A 19,057-nucleotide genomic window follows, 5' to 3' on the forward strand; every position below is an offset into this window, starting at 1 on the left:
GTCTCACTCTGACTGCATGTGCACGTCCCTGTGCTGTGCTACAGCAGGGACGTGCACAGCAAAGGGAGCCACAGCCCCTGCCCTTTTACCCGTCTGTAAAACAACTGCCCTTTCTAGACCACGAATGCAGCGCTTACTTTTAACTACATGGTGAAAGAAATGCTAATGCCACTCTTTTTCCATGCCATACCGGAGGGCAGCATTCAGGAGAATTACGTTTTCTCCGAAGTCTCCTGAACTTGAACACAGTAGCCTATTTTGCGTTGAACAAATTTGTTTAGAAATCCATCGTCGTACACCTGTCACAGCCCCCTGTAGTTGGCCTACTAGGGCCTGTGTGTATTCCTGTATAGGACTAGGTCTTTGCTTCTGAGGAATTGCCAATCAGTGCATTGGGAGCACCTGGCCAGTGTGCTCTATAAAGGGCTGGAAGTTGGCTGGCCTCACTCTCTCTCTCCTTCCATGAGATCAGCAGCATGTGTTTGCACCATTCAACACCCCACACATTCATTTACCACACATCCACTCACTTACACTACTGTTCCACTGATTAACACACCCCATTTAGTACTTTAGTATTGTTTGATGCATATTAAGTGGTTTAAGTTGTAAATAAATATTGGTTTGTGCACTTTTAAACAGCCGTGTGTCTTCCTCCTTTTGTTATGGCCTAAGAGCCAGGTCATAACACACTGCTGCTTGTCTCATTGCCTGTCCTGTGTGTGTGTGTGTGTGTGTGTGTGTGTGTGTGTGTGTGTGTGTGTGTGTGTGTGTGTGTGTGTTCCACATGCAGAGAGTTTGCTAAGGAGAGGGAACGGGTGGAGAAGCGCCAGGAGTTTCTGAAGCTGCGCAGACAGCAGCAGATTGAGAGAGAGCTCACCGGCTATCTGGAGTGGATATGCAAAGCAGGTCAGACCACCACACCACACCACCAGGCTAAGCAGCTGGATTCGGCCGTGTCTAATGCCTGGCCATGCCAGGCTAAGCAGCTGGATTCGGCCGTGTCTAATGCCTGGCCATGCCAGGCTAAGCAGCTTGAAATCACGTTCTTGTCGACAAACACCACCTAACAGCGATTCCCCACCTTTAGTAATGTGAATATTGGCCAACAAACACACATTGTATTGGTGTAATATATGTGTAACATTAAAGGAGCATTCAGTGATTTGGGTGATTTGGACATGGGTGGACCGCGAACACTTAACATGGGTGGACCGCGAAGACTTAACATGGGTGGACCGCGAAGATTAACATGGGTGGACCGCAAAGACTTAACATGGGTGGACCGCGAAGACTTAACATGGGTGGACCGCGAAGACTTAACATTGGTGGACCGCGAAGACTTAACATGGGTGGACCGCGAAGACTTAACATGGGTGGACCGCGAAGACTTAACATGGGTGGACCGCCAGGTTGGCCCTGATCCAGAAAGGTCTGGGAACAGATACCATATACATTGAGCTTAAGTATAACGCTATATGATCGTTACTGTACTGTACATCATTACCCAGAACACCCTGCGCTGTGTGGGCGTGCACGTGAGTGTTCTGTCTCTTGGCACAAGCACACAACTTTTGGACGCAGCGCTAATTGGACTTGTGTGCCAAGTCCCCGAAAACGGTGGGCCGTAAGTCGTGTCATTGTTAATTTGATTGATTACATAAGTTTATAATGTTAAACAATGAAGGTGAAACGATCCAGTGTTTCATCCTTGCACTGCGGCATATTGTTTTATAATTTATGTTCTCGAACAGATGGCCCTTGAGGTTCATGATAATAAAGCTAAAATGCAGGTGCATTAATGTGTGATTAGATGGGTGTGTGATGTGCTTGCAAGATGACACATGATTTTTGCGGGAGTTGACAGACTCCACTTCATGTTTCAGCTATGTTTTTAAACCCAGTATTGTGACCTGCACATGTAGTAACGGATGGGTTATTAATTATTATTATGTGTTGTTGCGCGCACACACACACACACACACACACAAACACTTTTGTCTTTTTCGTGTTGTTGCCGGCGTGTTGTTGCTGGCGGTGGCCGTCATTGGTCCTTATTATTGGACATTGAGGGTTGTAAATCATCCCGGTCGCGTGGTTCATGTAACGCGTGTGTCACTGTGAAGGCCGTAGACTACAATGCACCATTGGACTGGCCCCATGAAGTGAACGGAGTTGGCGTAACTTGGCATATATATATGCTCTGAAATAATATTTTCTTACATTTTCATGATTTTTGCTCATGATTCTTGCTTGCAGATCTGCTATTTCTCATCAGCTAAAGTATAACATAATGCTTAAAACACCAACAAAGGGGGTTCCCGTGGTCCAGTCCAGAATGGCTTGACTACAGACAGGGTGGTGGTGCTTGTGGTCAGACATGTTTGACCACAGTGTGGTACTTACTGTGTACGTGTTTCAGAGGAGGTGATGCTGGCGGAGGAGGACAAGAACGCCGAGGAGAAGCCTCCGATGGACGGAGCCTGGTACCGCCGGAAGACCAACAACACGGGTGAGAGAACCAAACGTCCAACTCAGCATGGAGTGGTGGGGGTCCGGTCCGTGTTGTTTTTGTCGACTAAAACTAGGCTATATGACGAAAAATATTCATCGACTGCCTTTTTTCACTGAGGAAAACTAAATGGAAACTCATTGAAAACTATAAGCTATATGATGACTACAACTGAGACTAAATATACTGACAATTTCGTCAACAAATAAAAACTAGACTAAAATGTTAGGAAGGTACTAGTGGACAAGATAGATATCCAGTATTTTACACTTGGTTGCTGCTGCGACGCGTTGTGAGCTTGTAGATCGGCTACTAAGTGTAAAACCAGCCATTACGACGGCAAAAATATATTTTAGTCGACTAAATCAACTGTAGATTCAGTCGACTAAAATCTTATGATATTTAGTCGACTAAAACTAACACTAAAACATGCCAGGTGACTAAAATGTGACTAAAACGAAATGAAAACTATTCAAGAGAAAAAGTAGAAAAACGGAGCTGGTAGGAGGTTTGCGCCCGAACAGCGACAGTATAATAGTTATGCAGGACGTTTTGTTATATTTGTAATATAAATCATTCTATTCTAATATAACCAGTAAGACGCCTGAGGGTGTTCAGCGTGTGCGGGCGTACACGCATCTGCCTGGGTGACAGCAGACTGGCGCTGGTGCTTTGTCACGGGGGGTAAGATCTTAACCCATTCTGACCTGAGATCAGATTCATACGAGGTTTCCACTGGACACACGCTGGTCTGATTAACCCATTCTGACCTGAGATCAGATTCTAAAAATGTCAGTCGTTCTTCGATTTTTCAAAAATAGCAGACCTACAAGCTCGTAGCGCGCCACTCGGTGGCGCGCTATGAGCTTGTAGATCTGCTATTTTTCAATAGCTAAAGCATAACATGATGCCGACACCAAAAGGGGTTCCCGTTCAGAATGGGTTAATTTCCGGGCCTGTTGAGAACTCTAGTTTTCGCCGGGCTGCCGGGCGCGGCTGCACTAATAACTTTTGGGCAGGCCCGTCTAGAGTTGAACTGGACATGTATCAGTCAAAAGGGAGACATCGAAGAGGAAGGATGGATGGAGAAGGAAGGATCAACATAATTCTGGAATGTCAGAACAGGTCAGCTGAGCTCCATATATGGAGATCTAAGGGCTTGAGGTCAGATGTAGAGTTTCGGGCCAATATTGATGACATCAGGGATCTCCATATAATTATGGTCTTAATACTGATGAGGGATCTCCATCCCTGATGATGTCACGTGATGTCTCATGCTCTATCCCTGATGATGTCACATGCCTGACCAACACACGTCACGTGCCTGACCAACCAACACACTGATGGAAAATGCACGATTCTAATTATATGTGTGAGTATGTGTGTCTGTATGTGTGTCTGTACGGTATAAATATTTGTGCGTGCATGTGCGCAGGCGGGCGTGCGTGTGTGCGTGGACGAACCACACTTCTGTTCTGAAGACGACACTGCCTCTAAGCGGTAGCGTGGCCTGGGCTGAACCAGCAGTTCTTAAAAGCCCGATTCATACTTCGTTGCGCAAACCGAAAATAGCGAGATCTAACAATGGATTAATTTGTTTGATGCGACACATTGTGGGCTTGTAGATCAGCTGTTCTTTTTTTCTCCAGTGTATGACACCGACGTGCAGCAAACATCCTAGTAGAGAGTGTCACTGAAGCCTCGGGGGTGTCAGGGTGGTGGCGTAATGAGATTAGGGCGGAGAGAGAGAGGCACACACACACACACACACACACACACACACACACACACACACACACACACAGCACAGATTTTACAGGGAGGGAGGGAGCGTGGGGGTGTGTGAGAGAGAGCCCTTCACTCCACGCCGCTTTGTTTCTCTGTGCAGACTAGTTAACAAGACGCTGCTGTCATGCTGGCAGAAACCTTGTATTTAAGCAATATTACACAACTTTACCGTCATTAATGGCACACCTGCGTTACTGCAGGAACAACGAGCCGACAGGCGAGTTCCGTAAGCAGTGCAGACGTGTAATATTGCACAACCTCAAGTGTAATAACTGGGTGGGACATGCGTTTCCAACTTGCATCATTCCAAGTAAGCCAGTGCCCAACGGGGTACCGCTCTAGCAATAATAAAAATACTAATAATAATATAAATGGTACTACTACTACTAACTAATGATAATTAGGATCTGCTTTTTACAGTTTTTTTATATGATTCTAATCTTGCTGGTGTTGATGTATTTCCAGTGTTGAAGAGAACAAAAAAAAGAAGAACGACCTGTAAGAACGACCTGATCAACGCAGAGGAAGGAGAAGACCACTTCACCGACATCTCGTCCGTTGGTGAGGAGAACCGGCGCTTTTACCGTGTTTTATTTTATTGTATTTCTAATGTTGTGCTCGCACGAGGCATTACACAAAGATGCAAAGATCACAGCACGTTTGTCGCCGTTTGTATCGGTTGCTCACGCGGTCGTTGGCGCCATCCGTCCGTAGTGTGTCAGAGGCGCTGCCGGCCGGCCGGCCACGGAGATTGAAAAATAAAAATAAAACCCAACAACAATCCAGCATGGAGACTCAACTGTCTGCGAGCCCTTTTGGACCTACAGGGCATTATTTATATGCGTTAGGAAACAAGACTAGCAGCAACCAAGTGTAAAATACTGGATATCTATCTTGTCCACTAGTACCTAAACAGACTAGAAGACGACGTCGCAGGTTTATGTCAGCCAGAACAGGGTGGAAAAAATTATAATAATGCAGCTACAGTTGTAGCTTTGTTGCTTCTGCATCTGGAAGTTGAACCCAGCTCAGCTTCAATTTGTATAGCTTTGTAGCTTTTGCAGCAGCTACAAACGTTGCATTAGCCGGGGAGCCACAGGCCCATTGGACAGGACCTGTGATGTCATGCCGTACTTTTTATTTGTGTTTTTCTATTCATTTGGTCATTAATTAAGGTCCACAGAATGAGAGGCCTGACAGACAGACAGACAGAGAGACAGAGAGAGAGACAGAGAGAGAGACAGAGAGAGACAGAGAGACAGAGAGACAGAGAGACAGAGGGCAGCTAGGCTAGTCTGGACATGTGGGTTTGTGGGCGTCGTCGATGGGAGTCAGATCATGTGCGGATTAAAATAGCCTCCAAAATGATTAGCCCACTAGTCTTCCTGGAGGACTAACGACGCGCTAATGGAACCATTTTTCACCTTTCCCTTTACGTCCAGCCCCCGCTCGACATTTGGGGTCTTAATTTAAGTTACAGTAGGTCTAATATAGTGTGAGTGTGTGTGTGTGGGGGGGGGGGGGGTGTTGAATGGAAGTAAAGAGAGGAAGAGAGCCAGAGCGAGCTGAGAGAGAGGGGGGGGGGGGGGGGGGGATACAGAGAGAGAGAGAGAGACAGAGATGAAGAGAGAGAAAAGGATAGTGATCTTGAGAAGCCCTGGGCTTAACTTTGGCTGCAGTGAACATGATGGGCCGAGCTAATCACAATATGAAAAACCTTCTGCAGAGAATTAATGAGTAAATTATATCTCATTTGATCTGTTCCTCCTGCAGCTGTGCTCCTTAGTCATTACTCCTCTCTCTGCAGCAAAGGAACTGACTTCTGATTTAAAAAACTAAACACACAAGCCATCTGTAGTAGTGATCGTTAAAAAAAACACTAATTATTAATTTAGCTTTTGTGGTATAGCAATGGTTTTAGAAGATTCTTACATTGGTAATAGCAGGTGTCATTTTGTATAAGAGTAGATATCGCTAGAAGCTACAGTAGAAGGTCCTGGGTTCGATTCCCGCTGGGGACGCTGTGGGCGCTTGGGGGCGTGCTCTCTCCTCCGCATCATCAGTGCCCATACCTGAGCCGGGGTTGGTGAAAGGGCCTTTCTGTGTGGAGTTTGCATGTTCTCCCCGTGTCCCCTAGGGTAGGTACCCTCACAAAAAACATGCAGTAATCCTGGTCTCTAAACTACCTCGCCCTGGACAGCCGGGGCGCCTGATGGAGGGGAAAGGAACTGGTCGGAATAACGTGTTCCTTCCACGTGCTACGTCCGACCAGGGAAACTTCCCCCTGTCAGGTGAAAAGAAGCAGCTTGGACTCCTCATGCATAGAAAGAAGCATGAGGTCAGTCCGCTGCCCTCCCCAGGTTGACAGAGGAAGTGTAGCGCCCAGGCTTACATTAGATAATTGACACTGAGTGAAAACATGGGTTGCAAAATTGTGGGATAAAATTTAGTTTGCTACTACGTGGATTATTTCTAACCTATAATATTTTCAGATACATATTTTAGCGTGCTGATTATGTTTAAAATGAGTAATACACCGGGATGTCATTGAATGAGATTAAAAACAGATTACTTATATAATCAAAATCAATCAAATCAGCGTGTTTGGAGGAACGTGCAGCGATGGGAATCAAACGGGTGAATAAAAAATATTCTTTCGGGGCGCGTTTCGTTATCACGCAGCACGTTTTTGTAATTGGCAGTAATTCAAATTGGCTTTTTATGGACTTTTGATATAATATATAAACAAAAATGTCCCCATTGTTTTTGCATCTATTGTTAGGTATGCCCATACGATGGCCACGGATATCCTCTAAAACGAATTTTTCATTTCACTAGGTGCTAGTGAAATGCTGCTTTTTGGTTTAGACTCTGTGACTTTATCGCCCGTTCTTTTGTTGTTTTTGCGCCGTTTCTCCCCCCACTGCACCCCCAGCAGGGTCTCCGTTCACCCGCGCCAGCGTGAAGAGCAGCAGCAAGCACGACAACTCGTCCTACTTCCGGAGGAAGGAGAAGAGGTTCCGCTTCACCATCCGTCGGCTGGTCAAGGCCCAGAGCTTCTACTGGACCGTGCTGTGTCTGGTGGGCCTCAACACGCTCTGCGTGGCCATCGTACACTACGACCAACCCGAGTGGCTCACCTACGCACTCTGTGAGTATACCTGGCTGTGATATACACCTGTCACTATGACCAGCGAATGACTCACCTACGCACTCTGTGAGTATACCTGGCTGTGATATACACCTGTCACTATATGACCAGCGAATGGCTCACCTACGCACTGTGTGAGTATACCTGGCTGTGATATACACCTGTCACTATGACCAGCGAATGACTCACCTACGCACTCTGTGAGTATACCTGGCTGTGATATACACCTGTCACTATGACCAGCGAATGGCTCACCTACGCACTGTGTGAGTATACCTGGCTGTGATATACACCTGTCACTTTGACCAGCGAATGACTCACCTACGCACTGTGTGAGTATACCTGGCTGTGATATACACCTGTCACTATGACCAGCGAATGGCTCACCTACGCACTCTGTGACCTTGCTGCGAACGATACACCGGTCTGTATGGATGTGGACTGTATGTGCAGTGCTGGAAAAAAGCACGATCAAAATAAACTAAACTAAATGTAATAAAGTTTTATTTATTTATTTATTCTAATCCAGGCAAATGTTTAAAATAATGGTGATTCATAATGTCCGGGGGCTAGTTTGTACCCAAACAAAGACTTTATCTCGGTGTATAGAGGGTATGCGCATGCTTAAAGTGAATGGTGGGCATTGATGTGTTTTCTTTTCTCTGTTCCCTCCCTGGACAGATCTGGCCGAGTTTGTATTCCTGGGCTTGTTTCTGACTGAGATGTCCATGAAAATGTATGGCCTTGGAGCCAGGCACTACTTCCACTCGTCCTTCAACTGCTTTGACTTTGGAGTAAGTTGTTGTTGTCAGGGTGAAAGCAGCATTGCAAGGGAAAGTAAGGGAAACCCCACAGAAGGGTTGTTGTTGTATCACAGACTAGTATGATATGACTTGGTTTTTTTCTGTCAGGTCTGGGTAATACAGTACTTTTTTTTTTACGGCAAAGGTATTTTAATCAGGGGGGAAATTGTGTTTCTTAAACACTTCAAACCTACCATCCCCATTCTATAGGCATGTCTTAATAGGCGAACATTTGGCAGAAGGAGGCAAATATTCAACGGAAATGGCGGCTCTATAAGATCACCTATTTCAGTTGGAATGTTTTGGTGTAAAAGAAAAAGAACGTAGGGACCAATTACAGACCCCTGGGCCTGGGGGAAGTATATAGGGTTTAACTGGTTGATACTGAAATTGTACATTTGTGTTGGATGATAGTAATCTTGAGCTGTACAGAAGTTACACAACCTTACAATGGCCTACTTAGTTTGCAGGCACACTAGTCACTGCAGTGCATATATTCACATTGAATACCTGCCAAAATATTCTAATCCTGTTAAGAGATTAACGCCGTGAAATGTCTGGAAGTTCTAAATGGAAAAAGTGAAGGAACACTGAGTTCAGTTAGCTTGTGTTGAGAATGGGATTGTGTTAAGAACCGTGGAGGTTGTGGGCTTCGAATCCACCATGGTGCACCCGGCTTTGTCGAGCAGTCTACATGAACACAATCGGCCCCTGTCCCAAGGAAGGAAAGCCGAGGCAGGGAGAGTGATAACTGTCACTGCGGGTAATCCTACAGTGACACAGAAAGGTGTGCGGGGAGGAATTAATTGGCACAATGACTAAATGGCGGAGAAACATGGGCGTCTCGAAAGCATACAATGTGGTTTAGACAGATGCCCACACCTGACAATTGATTAGCCTACTTAACCAGTCCACTTTTCACAGTCAGTCAGTTTGCCCTCTTCAGACACAGGTAGATACCAGAGATCTCCATTTGGGACACAGACAGACGGTTAAAACGGGTGCTATGACAAGTTGACAACGGGTATTATTAGGTTCCCAAGTTGCATCGTTCTCAAGTAGGCCTGTAGCCGACGGGCACGTAGTAGTTAGAAATGTACAGAATGTCATTTAGGTACAGTAACACGTTTAGACAGATGCTCCTGTGTAGATTCATTGTTTAGAATGTGTACCCTTGTATCCTATAGTCTTTTTGGTATCCTGGCTCTCTCTGCACTCTCTCTGCACTCACTATTTAGGTGATTTCACCTCATTATTGACTCAACACAGTTCAACACACAATTTTAAGTCTCTCTGGATTAAGAGCATGGGCTAAACCACTTGTACTGTACTTGTACTGTACATGTTTGTGAATTGTGTTTTGCAGGTGATCATCGGCAGCATTTTCGAGGTGATCTGGGCAGCCATCAAACCAGGGGCCTCGTTCGGGATCAGCGTCCTGAGGGCCCTTCGACTCCTCAGAATATTCAAAGTCACCAAGTGAGTAGTGAGCGCTACAGTGCGTCTCTGTGCGCGTGCGTGAAAGGTGAAAATGCGTTGAGACGCATTGTGAGCTTGTAGATCGCCAATTTTCAAATGGCCGAAATGTACGTATAGGGTTGAAGTGGTTAATGTGTGTGTGTGTGTGTGTGTGTGTGTGTCACTTATCATCCGTGCACCGTGTGTGTGTGTTCAGGTACTGGAACTCCCTGAGGAACCTGGTGGTCTCGCTGCTCAACTCCATGAAGTCCATCATCAGCCTGCTCTTCCTCCTCTTCCTCTTCATCGTGGTGTTTGCGCTGCTGGGCATGCAGCTGTTTGGGGGCGCGTGAGTTGACACTTTATCTCTGTTGGTGGGCATGCAGCTGTTTGGGGGCGCGTGAGTTGACCCTTTATCTCTGTTGGTGGGCATGCAGCTGTTTGGGGGCCAGTGAGTTGACCCTTTATCTCTGTTGGTGGGCATGCAGCTGTTTGGGCGCCAGTGAGTTGACCCTTTATCTCTGTTGGTGGGCATGCAGCTGTTTGGGGGCCAGTGAGTTGACACTTTATCTCTGTTGGTGGGCATGCAGCTGTTTGGGGGCCAGTGAGTTGACACTTTATCTCTGTTGGTGGGCATGCAGCTGTTTGGGGGCGCGTGAGTTGACCCTTTATCTCTGTTGGTGGGCATGCAGCTGTTTGGGGGCGCGTGAGTTGACACTTTATCTCTGTTGGTGGGCATGCAGCTGTTTGGGGGCCAGTGAGTTGACCCTTTATCTCTGTTGGTGGGCATGCAGCTGTTTGGGGGCCAGTGAGTTGACCCTTTATCTCTGTTGGTGGGCATGCATACCAGCTCAGTGGGCCTTGTGGTTAGACTCCAAAAAAATCTTTGTTCTTAGCTTACCTATATGATTCATGATGACTATGTTTATGTGCAGTATATGATGTATTGCCATGTTTTTTGTTCTTGCTCACTGTAAATCACCCAGTGAAGGAGTTGACATGACATCAATCACCACAACAGTTCACTTTTCAAGAAATGGAAAAAGAAAATGTGTAAAATTCACACATAAAGAGTGACAAAGCATTCATGATAATATAGCATTCATTTATAAAGATAGAGATAGGCCTACAAGATTTCAGCCAGGCAGTAACGATATGCATTATTGATTCCACGCCCCACTAACTCCGGGGCTTGGCCGTTTGTTAGTAACAGGATTAAAAATCTATTTAAATGCAAAATCGCTGACTTGTTCATGATACTTTCACTGCATCTAATTAGGATGCAAAGAAACATGTCTTGCTTAAGACCACTTCACCACTTTTCAAACTATCTTCATAATAGCCAGGTCCTCACTAATAATCATGAAAAAATGGCGATTTTCTTTTCTCCACTCGGTCTGTGTCTCATAGGAGGGCTTTGGGCAGTTCAGAAACCGTCTTCCAGTGACATCATCGATGGGGAATACTTGTTTAAAAAAAATCTGCCTAATGATGATGTCACTGGAAGACGGATTCTAAACTGCCCACAGCCCTATATGAGACACAGACTGAGTAGAAAAAAATCGTGCCATTTTATCATGATTATTAGTGAGGACCTATTGTATGAAGATAGGTTGAAAAGTGGTGAAGTGGTCCTTTAACCCATTCACCCACCGCCCCCAGGTTGGCAGAGGAAGTGTATAGCGCCCAGGATACATTAGATAATTGACACTGGGTGAAAGAAATCGTGGGATAAAAATTATAGTTAAAAATAAATAAATAAAAACAGTCTGAACGGCATAAAACTAATACTCTGAACGCCTGCAAGGTGAAGCCGTGAGCTGAGGCAGAGGCTGTGAGCCAACGCTAAAACGCATACATTGTGCTGTCTGCATACCATGCCAACTATATATGTAGAAATAAATAATATAGTGTCTTTAAGGACAGTTCCGTGAGTGCTCATGGTATATCCTCTTTTTAGAGACTTATTGACTGTTTTGCATGGACTGGCACAGACAGTCAAGCACATCGTTCTCTTGGATGGGATTTACAGCATCCCATCCAAGCACCCTGGGGTCGGGGCTCCTATCGCATGCAAACAGCAGCACTGTATAAATCAATCAATTAGATAATATGTGGACTAAACACACAGTCGACGGCGATAACACCAGGTTAATGGGAGATTTTTACAGCAGCCTATATAATCATGCATTGTGGAAAGGTCCTGCGACTGTAATGCATATTCTATTAGCTCATGTGCACTCCTGGCTGTGTTCCAGACCGATTGATGGGCCTTGTTAACCTAGCCAGGGCCACCTTTACCCACAGCCTGTCCACTCCCAAGCTGTTCAGGAAATGGACTGCTGCCAAAACCTCTCTCCTATCTCTCTTTTTTCCCCCAGGGGGATGTGGTTTTGAGGTTAGGTGTAGCCGGCATAGTTTCTGTGAGGTTAGGGTTACGGTTAGCATAGTGTTTGTGAGGTTAACCCATTTTTGGGAACGATTCTACAAATGCCTTCTACTGTAAATCCTGACAGTTTTCTGAAAAACCCTATGTTTCTATGTAGACCTCCAAAAATATATGAAATTGGCCACCGACTTCAAAACGTTCAAAACGCTCGCTCTGAAAGAATATGTATTCAAAGATTGAAAAGATTTTTCAAAAATGGCAGACCTACAAGCTCGTAGCGCGGCTCTCGGTGCCTTGCTATGAGCTTGTAGATCTGCTATTTTTCAATAGCTAAAGCATAACATAATACTTTAAACACTTTAAAAAAGGAACATTACATTACATACTGTATGTGAGGCAACGAAAACAGATTCTTTGCTAAACGCAGCATGCTAGGCTCACGTACTGCGCCAGCCTGGACTGTCTGCTCTATCATCGCATTCGATCGAGGAGATAAAATTGGTCAATTAACGGGCCGAAAGATGTATTGAATGCACAGAGCAGGCCGGAGAATTGATCCGTTTTGCTCTTTTCAACGTGCCAGTAATGCTCTCGACGATGACTCATTTCACAAGGGGCGACGGCGCTGTACCTTTTGGCGGGTGGAAAAAACTATACGGTATACGGTATAGCATCTGCAGAGTGTATAGGTATATACTAATGACTTGAGACACAGTGAGTAATTAATAGCTAACCAAGGACTTTTGGAAGGTTCAGGACATCATTTTGTCTGTGAGAACATCCACACACATTGTGGGGAGATGTAATTAGGTCCCTGTAGATAGACAGTCGGAGATACAAAATGCCAGCATTAGCACAATACGAGGAGAGTAAACAGGCTGATCAGCAGTATAAGGTCAGACAGACTATACACCCAGTCAAGCATCGTACACTATGCTGCTGTATGCAGATAAATGTTGTTTGTGCTAGTCCTATTGTGAGGAATCTGTCTACCCCGTGCAATTGTTTTAAAACCAGTGATTCTCAACCTGATTCTCAACTCAAGGACCCCTAGGCCCCTTTTCCACCGCAAGTTTCCTTTGATTCCGAATTGCCTAACTGTGTGTGAGAAGTCTCTATTTTATACACTATGAATGTTCCGTCATGGTTTGGGGAACCTATCGACATTTTAACAATAGTGTGTGTGTGTGTGTGTGTGTGTGTGTGTGTGTGTGTGTGTGTGTGTGTGTGTGTGTGTGTGTGTGTGTGTGTGTGTGTGTGTGTGTGTGTGTGTGTGTGTGTGTGTGTGTGTGTGTGTGTGTGTGTGTGTGTGTGTGTGTGTGTGTGTGTGTGTGTGTGTGTGTGTGTGTGTGTGTGTGTGTGTGTGTGTGTGTGCGTGTGTGCGTGTGCATGCGTGTGTCCTCCGTTCTAGGTTTAATTTCCAAAACGAGACACCGACAACAAACTTCGATACGTTTCCGGCTGCTATTCTCACCGTTTTCCAGGTAAATCTCCACTTTCTTCCACTCGCTTCAAAAATTGATAACATACAAAATTGACTTTTCCCGAGAGCACCCCTGAGACCTGCTTCTGTCTTCAGATTCTAACCGGGGAAGACTGGAATGCGGTGATGTACCATGGAATCGAATCCCAGGGGGGCGTTCACCGAGGAATGTTCTCCTCCGTTTATTTCATCGTCCTCACTCTGTTTGGGAACTGTATCCTGCCTTTATTGATTTGAATCGATTAACCTCTCTGTGTGTGGCTTTCAGATAGACTGCACCCAAAAGCCACATACACGCACTGAAACGATTTATCACTGATTTAGAATCTGCAAGAACAGCTGCTTGCATAAACATTGATTCTGTATTTATTGATCGGTTCAAGTTCTTTTTTTTCCTGAGCCTGCCCCAAAAAACCAGACACACTCCTCAATGTGTTTTTGGCCATTGCTGTCGATAACCTCGCCAATGCCCAGGAACTCACCAAGGTACGTCACAGACAGAGCAGCTGGTGCACTTGTTTTCAACCTCAGGCTGCCCCCCACCCCTCCCCAGGAAGTACAGGCATGGGCCGTATTATCCCAAGCATGTGTCAATAAAAGTCACTTGCCTTAAATCAAACACGGCACGGAATTTACCCTCCCTCCTAAATTTATGGTTGTTGAATTGGATAGTGAATATTACTGCTAGGATATGTGGCTTTTATTTGTGTTATTTATCTGGCCTATTAGTTTTTAGTTTCGTTTTTTTAGGGGGGGGGTTGGCATGGACTATAAACTATTCAAGGTAATGAATTGCCTCACGTTTTCTATATTTTATATTTTATACCCTTTCATACCGTTAAATAAATTGTGAAGTACTGTAAAAGCTGCGTGCGTGCGTGCGTATCATGTAGGGTATTCAGCAGAAACAGAAGTCTGAGCGACATTCACATTAGCTCTTTAAAAATATATATTCTGAGAGGTTTGGAAATGTCAAATCCATGCGCTAACGGCACAGGGCAGTCCACTCTAGCTGAGAGTAGAACTGGGAGCAATTGAGAGACACTGCCCGGATTAAGATTTTGGTTATACGAGTGAGTCCAGTGACAGAGGTCTTAACGGTTACACCATCATTGTGTGTGTGTGTGTGTGCGTGTGCGTGCGTGCGCGTGTGCATGCTGTACAGGATGAGGAGGAACAGGAGGAGGCCATCAACAAGAAGCTGGCCATGCAGAAGGCCAAAGAGGTGAAGGAGGTCAGCCCCATGTCGGCAGCAAACATCTCCATCACTGCGTAAGTCACAACGTCACTCATCTTCTCAGCTAGGAGTGGAAAGTAGACAGGCTCAACGTACAGGTTGACATCTTTATTGTTGCTGTCGGGAAGAAACTTTGTATATCTCTGCGTTCTTCGTCGAACTTTTGATGTCATCTTTCGTGAATGAATGACCCTACTTCGCCATGCAACAGTTTTCACGCAAAACACCTCATCTACATAGGCACTGAGCAAGCGTCGTCATTGCGTTGCGACGTATAGCCTGAACCAATCAAACAGTCAATAAATAGTAGCGTGTAGATCTAAACCAATAAAAGTTTAGATCTTGCCAACGTGAAACCTCGCTCAAATAGAGTCTCTTATCTAATAGAGACACGTTGTCGCTCGCGGTACGCCAGGACAGTCTCATTGAAAAAACACGTATTCTAATCATTTTGCTCTCCCGCATCGATGGCAGTGTAGATGGGGTGAAAGTATCCGATCTACAAGCTCACGCGTGGCTACACAGGTCGCAGCCACAATGCTTTGCGAGCTTGTAGATCCGATAGTTTTCAAATACTTTTGAAACATTTTCAAATTGAAAGTGAATTTGTCTGTCCGTGGGTTTCGTCAATATTTTCGAAATGAATTGTGACTAAATAGTTGCGCTGTGAATTCAATATAGTTATTTCCTGAGAATGTATGATTTTGGACATACAGTAGAGTGCAAGGTTTCTGCCCGTTACATCTCTTTATTCCCATCCACAAAGTGACTCATTCCTAGTATTTTACAATCTGCTAACTGCAATTTCTACTATAGGCTACTTATGTAAAAAGTTTGCCATGGTTAACATCAGTGTAGTTGACTAAAGAGATAGACAGTTTAGTTTATATGTAGGTCTAATTCACATTGGCCTATATGTAATCTGTACGGGGATGAGCACATTATAATGTTACTATGGTGTGTGGTTTCTCTTTTGCTCTGTTTCTCTTCTATTTGTTTTATCTAAAGCTTTGTTAAATCCTGGTGTGTGTTTTTTTTTTTTACCAGATCACAGGGTTGTAAAGTATTGTCAAATAATGTGATAACCGTGTAACGACGACCGGTTGTTCCATCCAGACCCATTAGAGTGCTCGTAAAGCCCCAGTGAAAGTTGAGTCTGTCTGTCTGTCTGTCTGTCTGTCTGTCTGTCTGTCTGTCTGTCTGTCTGTCTGTCTGTCTGTCTGTCTGTCTGTCTGTCTGTCTGTCTGTCTGTCTGTCTGTCTGTCTGTCTGTCTGTCTGTCTGTGTGTCTGTGTCTGTGTCTGTGTCTGTGTCTGTGTCTGTCTGACAGACACTACTATACGGTTGCATCTTCAAATCATAAGCCATGATGAAACGACATATCGTTGCCGTCGGGCACAATCTCCGTATATTTCAACTTTACGGTATATATTTCTTCGTAAAGTCTTGCCCTACTTTGAACACGAACGTATTTCACTATTATTGGAACATTTTAAAAGTGAATGTGAACGTGGTTACTGGTTAAGTAAGTGTATCCGTGGGAAATATTTAACCAGCAAAAAGTATTAACAAGAGACTAAATAATAACTACAGTGGATCTAATCGGAACACAGGATATTTCTCCCCCCCCCATTTCCTGAGAAGTATCAGTTTTGGACACGAACGCCACTCAACGGTGCACACCTCTAGGTCCTTGTTCATTGTCACGTTCCACCTGCAAAAATGTGTGACGGGTATGGTTGATTTATACTCATGTCACGCCCTGAAAGTAGCCTATCCAAAGCCTCGCAGCGAGGTTGTAGATGGGCTATTTTCAGCGTGCAACGAAGTATAAACGTTATTCTCCTTTTATGAAGAACAGGTATATATATAGTACACTAATATTATTGTCCATATCACTGGTGGTTTTAAAACATGTCGCATTGTCTTTTAACACTTTCTTTCTCTTAAATGTCTGTAACCTTTGTGTTAATACTACTAAATTGTATCTCTGTTTCAGCATGTTACATTTTAGAGTCTGTCTCTCCATTGACTGTCCCGTTGCTAGACTAAGGTGCTTTGAGACTTTTTTTGCCCGCCACATTTCACATGGAATCAAAGCATCTTTATGTCTCTAACTGACAGAATGCTGGTGGTCCAAAAGTCTCAAAGCGTGCACTGGGTGACATTTCTTTATTTCCTCCGGTATCGGTATGTAGTGTCGTTTTCCTTAAAGCAGTGGTTCCCAAACTTTTTCATGTCAAGGACCCTTAAATTGACACTAATTAGCCCGCGGACCCCCATGTGAAAAGATATTCCAGGGACCCCCATAAGAGAAGTTTGACATGCATATTAGTCTACAGACCCCCCCATGTAATGGCATTTTTATCTCTGGGACCCCCTGCAATTTATATTGTAAAACCAATGTTAATTTAACTCTGAGAGTGTACAAATGGAACCAAATGGACACGCTCATTTGGTTCCATTTGTACACTCTCAGAGTTACAGACCCATAAGGGTCCATTTGGTTCCAAACTATCATTTAGCTGATGGGGACCCCCTAGAACTCCCTCAAGGACCCCACTTTGGGAACCACTGCCTTAAAGGAGCACGTCGCGCCCATTTCCAACCGTATCTTCGTATGATTGGTCCTCACTAATGCTCGTCATGAGATGGCACCACTATAGCTACTTCAGGAGCCCGCCTACCATCACATCATTGACCCATTCTGACCTGAGATCAGATTCATACGAGGTTTCCACTGGACACACACTGGTCTGATGAACCCATTCTGACCTGAGATCAGTTTCTAAAAATGTTCTTCGATTTTTCAAAAATAGCAGACCTACAAGCTCGTAGCGCGCCACTCGGTGGCGCGCTATGAGCTTGTAGATCTGCTATTTTTCAATAGCTAAAGCATGACATGATGCTGACACCAAAACGGGTTCCCGGTCAGAATGGGTTAATGGGGATTCCAGGCTAATTGAAACTACAGGCTGTGTGGGTCTTACCCTAAAATAAAAGCCATTATTCATGCATTCATTTAAAAAAAAAATCATTTAAAAGAATTGACCAATCCTTCTAATGTCATCGAGAGGTCGGTTTTTCTCCTCTGAGACACACTATATCTTACGCCAACCCTTAATTACCTCTTATCACTAAACGTATTTGCATTTTTTTTCCTATTTTCTATTTCTATTAAAATGTTTTTTTTAAATAGTTCAACTAGCCGCTCTACATCGACACGTTGTGGAGCTTGTAGGTCGGCTATTTGAACAATTTTAAGGGTTTATTCAAAATAGTAAAAAAGGGCAAATATTAAGTTTAGAGATAAGGGGCGAGATATAGGCCACAGAGTGAGATGAAGACGTCTGTCTTGTTGAGGCCTATTCATACTCCAGTTTTAGGTGATAAGGTGACCACCTTCACGTCACACCACGGTGACCGCTCACCCCAGCACTTCTCTCTATTTCTTATTCACTAACCACGGTTTCTGGTGGTCACCTTATCACCTAAAACCAGAGTTAGAATAGGCCATTATAAATAATGAGCATTAGTGAGGACCAACTTTTACGAAGATAGGTTGAAAACGGGTTAAAGGGGGGAATACCACCCATTTTCAACATTGAACTGTCAGTAATGTAAAGCCCAAACCACACCTAAAGGTCGGGTCGGGACAAAACATATATATATTTTTGTAGGTAAACCACATCAATGTAACTCATTGAGTTGCATTGGTGTGGTTGACCTTAACAACCGTTTTGTCCCGACCCTTTGAGGTGGTTTGGGCTTTTAGAGTGTGGGAATAATAGAAAATGTCCCCTCCTTCTGTGTAGCCTATAGAACTGGAGGTGTACCACTTGGGGTCATGTGATCAGTGACATCACGTCGTCGGTGTACTCTGTCACTGACCCTAAACACTCCAGTTCTAGGCTAAACAGAACTGGAGGTTTTAGAACTAAACTTAATTATTTCCACACAACAAAAGATGAGTGGTATTCCCCTTTTAAGTGCTTCTTTAACCAAGGCTGCCCCTTGAGTTGACATGTGATGTTCCGTTATGGGAGAGAGAGGGAGAGAGAGAGAGAGAGAGAGAGACCCCTCTGACCTCTCTCCCTGTGATGTGCCTCCCTTCCCCCCATCTTGTTTTTGTTTGTTTGTTCGTGCATGTGCAGTTTTGTCACGCACGGTCAAGGTGCACAGTCTAGCAGCTCATCCGTCTGCAGCGTTAGCTCACTGTGAGTTACTATTACCTCTC

At 44.6% G+C, this 19,057-nt stretch overlaps 1 protein-coding gene across 1 annotated transcript in view; it reads left to right on the plus strand.

Moving 5' to 3' along the window:
- The window catches only part of cacna1ba (calcium channel, voltage-dependent, N type, alpha 1B subunit, a), a gene marked incomplete at both ends in the record, with an annotated part of 151,419 nt that overhangs the window by 65,765 nt on the left and 66,597 nt on the right, over positions 1 to 19,057 (plus strand). The window contains 12 exons of the mRNA XM_080765801.1: positions 794 to 909; positions 2,423 to 2,512; positions 4,766 to 4,861; positions 7,236 to 7,451; positions 8,133 to 8,245; positions 9,621 to 9,733; positions 9,930 to 10,061; positions 13,513 to 13,585; positions 13,681 to 13,798; positions 14,003 to 14,070; positions 14,750 to 14,856; positions 18,975 to 19,037. Of these exons, the coding sequence (XP_080621927.1) occupies positions 794 to 909; positions 2,423 to 2,512; positions 4,766 to 4,861; positions 7,236 to 7,451; positions 8,133 to 8,245; positions 9,621 to 9,733; positions 9,930 to 10,061; positions 13,513 to 13,585; positions 13,681 to 13,798; positions 14,003 to 14,070; positions 14,750 to 14,856; positions 18,975 to 19,037 (1,305 nt within the window). The remainder of the gene's footprint in view (positions 1 to 793; positions 910 to 2,422; positions 2,513 to 4,765; positions 4,862 to 7,235; positions 7,452 to 8,132; positions 8,246 to 9,620; positions 9,734 to 9,929; positions 10,062 to 13,512; positions 13,586 to 13,680; positions 13,799 to 14,002; positions 14,071 to 14,749; positions 14,857 to 18,974; positions 19,038 to 19,057) is intronic.

Source organism: Protomyctophum bolini (genome assembly GCF_963924005.1).
Source record: "Protomyctophum bolini genome assembly, chromosome: 6".
Lineage (NCBI taxonomy): Eukaryota > Metazoa > Chordata > Actinopteri > Myctophiformes > Myctophidae > Protomyctophum > Protomyctophum bolini.